Consider the following 11,817-nt stretch of genomic DNA (forward strand, 5'->3'; position numbering starts at 1 on the left):
ATGAGAATAAATAAATAAAAAATATATAAAAAGTCATAAAAAAAAAGGATTTTACATGATAAAAGGAAATAACAAATAAAAGTATAAAACATAAATAAAAGTGTTCAAATTTAAGTCTAATAATAAAATCGTTGTTAGTCATATATATATATATTAGAGATATTATTCACTTTCAAATATGGTTCATCATAATTTTGTTCTTAAAAGACACCATAAAAGTAAAAGGGATAAGTATAATTAAATCGTTGTAGAAACTTTTAATTAATATGAAATTAAATGTGGTAAGAAAAAAAAATAATCACATATATATCTTAAAAAGAATTTGATATATCTTTAAATAAAATTACATAAACGAAAAAAAATATATATATAATTAAGAGTATAATAAAATAAAAATTATCTTAAAAATAAATATAAAAATGAAGACAAGAAAATACATATCCATCATATTCTGCTACCCAAATAAAAACCAGATATTGTTCATACATGGTTAATAAAAAAATTCTCATCAAATTGGAAAAAGAAAATTCAGGCAATAATTAATCATAATACAATTATCGTGGAGGCCAGCTATGAATAACAACTTTGTGAGAGGGAAGATTCACATAGAGCACCACAAAGATTTGGATGATACTGTAATGGAAAACCATGTTATACACACCAAAGCCCAATCATATCTCATCTCTTTATATTTAGGACAATCAAAATCGATCTTAGTGGGAACATCTAATTAAGTTAAATATTATATTGACTACTATTTTAATCATTGAAATAATTAAGAGAATTATTGGAAAATTTAGGTATAAAGGATTATAAAGCCAACTTCAAACGATACACCAAAGAAGCATATGTAACCAATCATTTTTTTTTTCATTTTTACTGTAAGATTCAGTTACTTTTATTTTTTGATAAGTAAAAAAAATTTGATATTCTCACGAGTTAAGCTAATGCACTCTAAAAATCTTTCCCGTAATATATGACTAGGTATTTTTTCTCGATAATATACCAAAACTATTAAACATCTTAATTTATAAATATACTTCTCCTCAGATAAAAATATACTTTTATAGAAATTTACATAAATAAATTTCTTCAAACTTCATTCATATAAATCAACTTTTTTATATCTGTACCCAAAAACTTATATAGGTGATTGTTCTTAAAAAAAAAAAATTGTTAACAAGTCATAATTCAGTTTTTCAAAAAATCGAATTATGATATAATAAATATATAAAATAAATTAAAAAAAAAAACATATTAGTTAACCACTAACCAACTAATTTATGTTGGATTGAATTAGGGTTATCAAGAAGTGAATTTGAGTTGAAGTGACTCAATTTTAGGATACTATGAACCCTAAGGAACCAAATTAACTCTCACCATGACACTCCTAATTTTGACTAAAAATACTTTTAGTTTTTCTAAATTCGAATTTTTATTTATATTCAGTAACATAAATAAGATAGCAATTAACTATGTGTTAATATGAATGGAGATACAGGTTGGAATCCCTCGGCTATAAAAGCTTAGCGGTATTTAAAACCTGAGGCATCCAATCGTTAGTTGTTATTGGAAGAGCACAGCCATAATGGGTAGCTGCTATTTCTTGACGTGCTTTCTTTGTTTTCTGGTTTTCATGGCTACAATGACATCTCAAGCCAAAGGCGATGTAACTTCAGAAGACTTCCACTACTTCTGCGACTCCAACAACGACAGAGGAAACTACGCAACCGATGGAATCTATAGCCAAAACCTGAAGACCGCTCTCACCCTCGTCGGTATCTATGCGTCCAGAAACGGTTTCTTCAGCGTCTCAAGGGGCAAGGACACATACAGTGCCAACGCCATTGGGCAGTGTAGAGGTGACGTCACATCAACAGAGTGCAGCAAGTGCCTCGCCCAAACCAGAGCCAACCTCACCCGCGTTTGCGGCAACCGGAAGGAGGCCATCGGGTGGTACGAGAACGAGAAGTGCATGCTGCGCTACTCCGATCGCACCATAACGGGCCTCGACGAAATTGGGCCTGCTTACTTTGTTTGGAACCTCCACGACGCACCCAACGCCGATCAGTTCAATCGAGTGGTGAAGAAGCTTCTGGATGGCCTCCGAGACACCGCGGCGTCGGCTGTCAATGGTCGGAAATACGCGGCGTCCAATGCCACGGGCCCAGATCAGCAAGTCATATATGGGCTTGCACAGTGCACCCCTGATTTAAGTGGGCCTCAGTGCCTTGACTGCTTGGTCCAGTCCATCGCTGAACTTCCACGGTGCTGTAATAACAGGATAGGTGCCAGAATTATTAGACCTAGCTGTTACGTGAGGTACGAAACCGATTTTCCTTTCTTTGGGCCTCCGGCATCCGCCCCTTAACAGTTGTTTCCTTTCTAAGCTTTAAAACTCGGTTAAGAAACAAAACTAACGTAGTTTTGTGAATTTTAATATAAATAAAGACCCATAATATTTCGATACTTCGAAATCTTTTATATAGGTAAAAAATAAAATAATTTAAATATTTAAGTATAGTAATTTGATTTATAAATTCTAAAAATTATTTATATATATATATATATATATATTTTTTAATTAAATTTATTTACTAATTTGGTCTATCAAATTAGAGAGGACAAGATTAAATCTTTTTAAAGGACAAATGGACTAAATTGAATAAAAAATTTAAATATAGCACTAGATCGAAAATAATTATTACTATTGTCACATGTCACAATCGGTCAATTGTCACATGATACGACGATAACAGTTTATATATCTCTATAAAAAATTAAAAAATTAAAAATTTCACGACTTAACACGTGTCATGGTACAATGATAACGCTAACTTAACGAAAATGACAAAATTAAACCTTTTGATATAATTAGAAGATTAAATTGAATTAATAAATAATAAGAAGACCAAATTAAACAAAATAAAAAAAATAGGAGACAAAATCAATAATTATACCTTATATTTTATTTATGTACAGAGTAAAAGAATTAATTAAAATAATAATTAAATACTTAATACTTTGAAAACTATTGTTTCCACACACAAGAAACTTTAAATTAATTTGAATAGGTTTTACTTTTAACCGTTGAATTTTAGAAAAAATAAATAAAATTAAAATAAATAATTGAAGATGTCGAAAACGATGAATTAATGATGAATAAAAAAAGTGAGTAAAAATATTATTACTCAATAAAATAAAAGAAAATAAAAGAAGACGTATTTATTCCCACACAACTACAAATCGTTGGGTTAAGATTTATTCAATACACTCAATTAAAACTGAGTTTATAAATTTTGGATTCAACCTAATGGGATTACTTACTAAATATATGATAAAAAAAAATTACGTGTTTGATAATTTCATTATAAGAATATTTTTATTTTTATTACATAAATATTATTATTACCTTATAGTTATTAAAAAAATGATTATATCTATTTTTTATAATATTTAAAAGAAATATTCATTCGGATAATTCAATCCGATTCAACTTGATTTGTTAAATACAAAAGACAAAACTTAATTCAATTTAATTACAAAGGGTTGAAAATTAAATTAAACAGACCCCATCTGATCAGTTATACTCTACCAAGGGCGCTTTTTTAGGATAAATAGAGAAATTAAGCTATTTCCCTCAAACTATAACTCTGACTTCTATTTTTTTTCTTACATGCATTGATCACGAATAAATATAGTCGCTAATTCTTTTCCAAGGTTGTGAAGTGCTTTTATTATATACGCCAAGTTTTCACCATCAAAATTAATAGGTACTATTATTTTCACAATGAACAAATTTTTACATACATTCCATATCTACTATTTCACTAATTAATTTTTCATTTTTTATATATTTCTAAAAGTGGATTGTCAGATTATGTAAAAAAAATATTTTTCAGACTAATAATGCTACCTGTTTTCTTTATGCTAAAAGAAAGAACACTTCCAAATAATTTGTTTCTAATTAAGGCAAACTCCAAAATCTGCAGAATTAGACGGTTAATTTAATTCTAGTTCAAGATAAACTTATATTTAAGAATGCATGAATATATATATATATATATATAAAAAAAAAATGTGAGAGAGAAAGGTGTTTGTCTGTCTTTTCGTTTTTTCTTTTCTTCTTTAATCCATTAAGGTTAGTTATTAATATATTAGAACCTTAACGAATACTTTTTATTAAAACACCTACGTAATATGATGACTATGAAGTCAACTTTTTATGCGGTCGTTCGAACCCTAACGTACCGGGTGGTTCATCAACCGCCATTTAGTTAGACCTTTTTCATTTATATTAATCAGTTTTGATAGTTTAACATCCTTTAGTTTTTAAATAATATAATCACAAAATTATCCTTCACATGTTATATTTGTTTTTATTAAAGAACACTAATTTCTTGACACCGTAACTTCTTTTTTATTCTCACACTACATTCCCATAAATTAATACTTTGTTAGAAAAAACAGTTATATAAGAAATGTTATCCATAGACGCTTGAGCCAAAATACTTTTTTCCCTTTAATAAAAGATGGTGGTCCAAAAATATGGTTGTCAAAATAATTTATTTTTATAAAAAAAATAATTCAATAGGCTTAAAAATGTTTTAAAATTAATATATCAATTTCTATTATTTATATTTATCAACTAAATACATAATTTTATCAAATATTTATAATATAATAAACTAATTAACAGCCTTTTCATGGTGAAATTATGCCACTAATTTTTGTTTCATTTGATTATTCACATGAATGATTAATTTTCTTAATTAAAAAAATGTAATATTTTTGTTGGAACCTTTTCATGGTGAAATTATGCCATTAATTTTTGTTTCGTTTGATTATATAGCAAGGTTACTTATAAACATGATTACAATGCTTTGAACATAGACTAAATATGAAATCGTTAACAAAATATTGCTTTAAGAGCAAAGAAATTAAAATAACAGTTTATAAGAAGACTCGAACAACAAAGAATATAAGGAGCAAACTAAACAGTAGTATCATCGCAAATAGGAAAAGACAAACAAAGAAGCTATTCTATCAGTCTCCCATTACCTTCTGAACCTGCATTTACTGTGAATAGTAGCACAAGAAGCTTTCCAAACATATTGGCAGGGGAGCATAATTCAAGGGAAAGAGGATCGACTAAATCCACACATTAATCGGCTCAATATTCGGTAAATGAGGCTTCAATTACTGAGCTATACCCTCGCTAGAATTTGATACAATAGGGGTAGTTTAAAGTTACATGCTTATCGTAGCTTTTTGTTTTGTTCAATGTTTTGATTGTTCTATCCCTGGTTATTGTGAAGCTTAAGCTGCATGCTTATAAGTAGAATGAAAAATAAATTGTACCTGAATAATACGGATATGATTTTGTGCAAAATATTTATGTTTTCTTTGCTTTCCCTCATTTTTTATATGTTTAAATGCCTTTCTTTTCATCTCATTTCTCACCGCCTTTAACTAAAAATTTTAAAATAATATCTTTATTTTTATATAGTATTTAATCCTACGTAGCCTTTAACTCACATTTAAATTTTTCCAACAATTTCATCATCATGTTTGTCATCGACCGATATTTATGTATGGCAAATTCTTTTCGTCTGTCCTTTTTTCTCATAATAATAGAATAATAAAATAAATTTATAGAAATATAAGAGCACGAACACTTCTAATGGAATGAGTCTGCCAACCGTCACACCAAACTCCATAATGGCGCAAGGAAAAAACAGCACAGAAAGAAAGGAAGACGACGCCATAGTTCTTAATCAGTCCATGGAAATAGTACACTTTTCACCTGGACACAATAATCAACTCAGACCCATTCTTTCTCACAATTCACTGTAATTAGGGAGACTTTAGTCTTTTCCTTACAATTTTTTCCTAAAATGATTAGGCTTAAATTTTTCTTTTAAATTTTAAAATTAATATATCAATTTTTATTATTTATATTTATCAACTGAATAAATAATATAATAAACTAATTTAACAACCTCTTCAAAACTCATTTATTTTTCAGCGTCGAGATGATTTTATCCAGCACAGCGATAACGAGGCTAAGACATGGAGAAATTATGGTACTACTTTTTATTTTCATTTGATTATCTTCACATGGATAATTAATTTTCTTAACTGCCAAGAATGTGATATTTGTGTACGAACACGCTCATAAAACTTTGACATCTTCTAATATTTGTGGGAGGTGAGGACGGGTAAAAATACCAAAACAAAAGGATCCTCTCATTCGTGTTGAAACTGTCAAACATTTAGAGTTAAATATTAATCGCAAAGACGGCCTCTTCATTAAACTAAACTGCACTAGCATATACTGTCAAAAGCTTCTCACCTCATTCCGAGATCATCAATTACAATATGTAGAGATTATATTCAAGGGTCAAGTTTCAACACCTAAACTATACTTCCATCAAATTCATTTGTATATGGCTCATTCAATTTACATTTAAAATACATTTTCATCTATCGATTAAAAACTTAAAAAGAAATAACGAGTTCTTATTATTAAGAATTCTAGTGTGTGTTTAAGTTTTACATTGGCTATAAATGAAAAAGTAGAGCATTATATAAAGATAAAAATTCATAAATTCATAACTTTAAAGTTTTGGGTTGAAAGTGGTGTCAATTACTTATATGTTAAACTCAAATCTCATCGGTGTTTAATCTCTCCGGTGATACCCCTCGTACACGTAACACTTATTTAACAAAATCCACTATATAAATACTCCATAGGAGGTGACGTTTACTCCCTTCCAATGAAGGGAAGAAGACATAAGTGGTTATCAATCAAACACTACACATTAAACAACAGAAGAAAAAGTCAAACGCTAAAAACTTATGTAAATGTGGCTTGGATCAGAATTCATAACAGAAGAAGAAGAAGACTACAATGTCCTCTGTTTCTTTCACCCTCTTTTTCTTTCTCCGTTTTCTCTGTGTCATCGTAATCATATCACAGAGCAGTGCCCAAACACCATGTGATAACAGCAAAGGCAACTACACAATAAACAGCACCTATCACAACAACCTCAACACCCTTTTATCCAGCTTCTCTTCCCACACACAAATCGACTACGGTTTCTACAATTTCTCATATGGCCAAGGTGAGGACGCAGTATACGCCATTGGGCTCTGCAGAGGTGATCTTAAACCCGATGAGTGCCTTAAATCCCTCAATGATTCCAGAGTGTCTCTGCAAAAGAGTTGTCCAAACCAGAAGGAGGCCATTATGTGGACGGTAGAGTGCATGTTGCGCTACACTAACCGCTCCATATTTGGCGTTATGGAAAACCAACCTACGGATGATAACTACTACAATTTAGATGTAACGGGTTCGGTGTCAGAATTCAATGCATCGTTGGAGAGCTTAATGAGGAATCTAACAAGCATAGCTGCATCAGGTGACTCTCGCCGTAAGTATGCCACTGGCAGTATTCCTGCTCCAAATTTTCAAACCATATACGGTCAAGCACAGTGTACTCCTGATTTGTCATCTGAAGATTGCGCTAAGTGCTTGGATGAAGCTGTCTCAATTATCCCACAGTGCTGTAGTGGCAAGGCTGGAGGCAATGTTGTAAAACCCAGTTGTAGAATTAGATTTGACCCTTATATCTTCTATGGACCTACGCTGAAACTAGTCCCTGATACGCCACCTTCACCTTCCACCAACAACACTTCTTCTTCACAAGGTATTTCTTATGTTTTACTCAAATTGCTCACGTCTAATGATTACAACTTTTGTAAGTGATTTTGAATTTGCGGTGACCTTAAGTATGTGTTTATTAATCTTAATCCATAGACTCAGTATTCTGATTGGTGCAGGAAAGAGCAACACAGCACGGACTATCATCGCCATAGTAGTGCCAGTTGCTTGTGTTGTTTTGCTGCTCGCTCTTCTTTGCGTCTATTTAAGCCTAAGGAAGCAAAGAAAAAAAATTAAATGTAAGTCTAACTTGGATTTACCATCATTTGTTATAAAAGTCATTGATTTTAATTGAAAAGTCATTGATCCGATATAGTATAACTTGACCATATTGCTTCTCGTTTTTAATTGTGAAATTTTATCTCTCGATGTTGTTTTTTACTCAAATCTCACTCGAGTCCCTATGCTTATGAAGTTGAAAGTGAAGTAGAAAGTGACGAAGATGAAGTCTCATTTGCTGAGTCATTGCAATACAACTTCAACACCATACGTGTTGCTACAAATGAATTCGCTGATTACAATAAACTTGGACAAGGCGGGTTTGGAGCTGTTTACAAAGTAAGACTTCAGTTTTCGTTCAGATAAATAACACCTCTTCATCAAAATATGTTATATACGTTAACTTGGCCTAGATTGATTTACTATCCTTGAATCGTGTATTTTCAGGGTCAGCTTTCCAATGGGCAAGAGATTGCTGTCAAAAGGTTGTCAAGGGATTCTGGGCAAGGGGATTTGGAATTTAAGAATGAAGTTCTTTTAGTGGCCAAGCTTCAGCATCGAAATTTAGTTAGGCTACTTGGCTTCGGCCTGGAAGGAAGAGAAAGGCTACTTGTCTATGAATTTGTTCCTAATAAAAGTCTTGATTACTTCATATTTGGTAAGTTCAACATCTGCATAATTTTATTTGTTTCTCTTACGTAGTACTGATTCAAGACATATAAAAGCCTTCATAATCATATTTGGTAGGTCTAAAATTATTGCATGATTAGAAAGTCGCTCTAAATTTCAGTTCTGGTCTGAGACAAGACAAATCCTAATTATTGATATAGCGTTAAAACTGATGACCTATATGCAGATCCAACCATGAAACCTCAATTGGACTGGGAAACGCGCTACAAAATCATTAAAGGTATTGCTCGAGGCATTCTCTACCTTCACGAAGATTCTCGACTACGGATTATACATCGTGATCTCAAAGCAAGTAATATTCTCTTGGACAAAGAGATGAATCCAAAGATAGCAGATTTTGGTATGGCAAGACTAGTTTTAATGGATCAAACTCAAATAAATACGAGTAGAATCGTTGGAACTTAGTAAGTATTACAGCATAGCTTATATTATACAAGACTTTAATTTCATAAACTATCAATGAGAAGTTTTAACATCTACTTTTCAATTGTTCAACTTTTGAGTGATAGCATAAAATACTTTTATAGCAATCGGAATTCAAAATGTAATGCTTTGTTAAGAAAATCACCGACAAATAGATGAAAATTTTTTATACTCAGATGAGTCATAATATTTATGAGGTATGACTAAAATTCCGTCTTACTGGAATACAGTGGATATATGGCACCAGAGTATGCAATGCATGGACAATTTTCAGTGAAATCAGACGTCTACAGTTTTGGTGTGCTGGTGCTTGAGATTGTAAGCGGCCAGAAAAACAGTGGAATCAATAATGGGGAGAACATGGAAGATCTACTAAGCTTCGTAAGTCTTTCTTTTGTCACTGTTGTTTCTTCTTTGCCACCTAAATTATGGATTAGAAAATTTAATGCTCCAAAACGTTAATGTATAAGTGAATCCATAATCTGATAACAAATTTTGCAGGCTTGGAGAAACTGGAAGGAAGGGAAGGCTATAAATGTTGTAGATCCATCACTCCAGAGCAATTCACGGAATGAAATTCTGAGATGCATCCATATTGGTTTACTCTGTGTTCAAGAAAATTTAGTTGACAGACCAACCATGGCTAACATTATACTGATGCTTAATAGCCATTCTCTGAGTCTCCCTATTCCTGCAGAACCCGCATTTTATATGAACAGTAGAACTAGAAGCTTTCCAGAGATGCAGTCATGGGAGTATAATTCAAGGGAAACTGGATCAAGTGAACCGATACTTAAATCAGCTCAAGAATCAGAAAATGAAGCTTCAATTACTGAGCTACATCCCCGATAGAAGTTGATAATCACAGTGGATTCATTCATCATTCATGTTTCTTGTCTTAAACCAAAATACAATGTCTTGGAAAGTCGAGTAAAATGTTGGTGCGGTATCTTGTTTAAATATGTACAGCACACGTACTTTCTCTAAACCGAGACTGAAACCTGTGATATGACATGAAGTGTGTGTTACTATTATTCTGCCAGTGGCACAGCTTGGTCCTCTCTCTACACTAACATTTCTGTAATATTCATCTTCAAAATCTGGTTTCCAATTTTGTAATATATATATATATATATATATATATATATATATATATATATATAAAGTTAATCCTAAGAGCCAAAAGTAGATGGGCCTAAAATATGGAGTCTATGCTAACATCCTTCAAATTGACAATGTTACTACTAAATGCATTGAGAGTTTGTCAAATAAAAAAAATAAAGAATGAAAACGTAAAATGGAGTGCAACTTAGTAAATATATCTGCAATCTGTAGAACCAAAGAAACAAATGGTAAAGATATAGTGTCAAGTTGAAAATGATGACCAGTAAAATAACAATATGTTTCAATATGCTTGGTTCGCTAATGAAAAACAGAGTTGCGAGCAATGTGAATAACACTTTTATTATCACAATGTAGAGGCATAAGATCTTTCAAATAGGCATTCATATCTGCAAGTAACCAACACAACCAAATAACTTCACAGGTAGTCAAATACTCAGTTTCTATGGATGATCGAGATTTAACATCTTGTTTCTTACTCTTCCATGATATAAATGAATCACCAAGAAAGATTACACCATCCAGTAGTGGATTTCTAGTCATTAGGATCACCATTCCAATCCACATCATAATAAGCATGCAAGTCTAAAGACGACGTAGAAGAAAACAAAAGACACTGAAACTAAGTGTCCCAAAGATCCATACTCTTGACTATATTCTTTTGCAACAAGTCTAACTTTATACCATCCAACTGAACCATATGATTTTGTCTTGAAATGAGAAATAATGATGAATATAAATAATTAAAAAGTAATTTATTATTTTAACTCTCTTTTCTTCAACCAAACAATAAAAATTACTTTCATCACTGGCCTAGTCCGTCGGGTCGGCCCGCAGGCCCGCGAAAAAAATGCGGGGCGAGCCAGGGTAGTGAGCCCACAGGCTCACATAAGCCTGCAGCCCGCGCGGGCTGGCCTGCAAGCCCGCATAAAAAAAAACTTGCACTTGTATATATTAATTACTTTTTATGTGAACTTTTACATTAACGTTTCAAATCCTTGTATAACTGGAAGAGACAAATATTATGTATTTTTTAATGTGCTAAAATTTAAAGAATACATTGTGTATGTCATAGTATGAATATAAATATGAAAATGTTGAATTATCAATTTATCATCCAACTCCCCAAAGTCTTTTCTTAATTTTGTGAACTTCTTAAAGTTTCTCAATTTTTAAAAATTAAAATTTTTATCATAAAAAAAAAGTGTACCAGTTCGCAAGCCCACATACCAAGTACGAGACGGAACGAACCAGTGTTTGCAGCCCGCATAAAATGTGAGGGATGGATCAGGCCAACCCGCATTGTATAAGCTTTATGCGGATCGAGCCTAAACGGGCCAAACCGACCCGCATTGCCATCCCTACTTTCATCCTTCTCCTAGATTTTTTTTTCTCTCCACCAAATAGACCATCAGGAACCAACTTCAGAAAAATAAAAAATAGTTAGACTCTTTGGTACTTTATTCTCGGAGGAAGGGAAATACTACTTATGAATTTCTTAAACAGGAATATGTAAATAAAATTAATAATTTATATATTATTTCTTGGTTTTAATCTTCTAAAAATAAATCGCGAGTTATTTTAAATCTAATATTATTGTTATCAGATGTTACGTAGTTCAATATTTTTTCATTGTT

The 11,817-nt window shown here is 31.7% G+C and overlaps 2 protein-coding genes across 2 annotated transcripts; both read left to right on the forward strand.

Annotated features, from left to right (window-relative positions):
• The first annotated feature begins 1,520 nt into the window (after nt 1-1,520).
• Nucleotides 1,521-2,469, forward strand: LOC114191846 (antimicrobial ginkbilobin-2-like protein). The gene has a single exon (XM_085665071.1). The coding sequence runs from the start codon at nt 1,589-1,591 to the stop codon at nt 2,369-2,371; it is 783 nt and encodes a 260-aa protein (XP_085521197.1). The 5' UTR covers nt 1,521-1,588; the 3' UTR covers nt 2,372-2,469.
• A 4,340-nt stretch (nt 2,470-6,809) lies between these two features.
• On the forward strand, nt 6,810-10,151 carry LOC114191839 (cysteine-rich receptor-like protein kinase 26). The gene is made up of 7 exons (XM_028081261.2): nt 6,810-7,712; nt 7,846-7,965; nt 8,142-8,284; nt 8,393-8,603; nt 8,802-9,039; nt 9,289-9,439; nt 9,560-10,151. Exons 1-7 carry the CDS (start codon nt 6,914-6,916, stop codon nt 9,908-9,910), a joined length of 2,013 nt encoding a protein of 670 aa, XP_027937062.1. The 5' UTR covers nt 6,810-6,913; the 3' UTR covers nt 9,911-10,151.
• The last annotated feature ends 1,666 nt before the right edge of the window (nt 10,152-11,817 follow it).

Source organism: Vigna unguiculata, chromosome 7, assembly GCF_037176805.1.
Source record: "Vigna unguiculata cultivar grain cowpea cultivar isolate G323 ecotype 2 chromosome 7, ASM3717680v1, whole genome shotgun sequence".
NCBI lineage: Eukaryota > Viridiplantae > Streptophyta > Magnoliopsida > Fabales > Fabaceae > Vigna > Vigna unguiculata.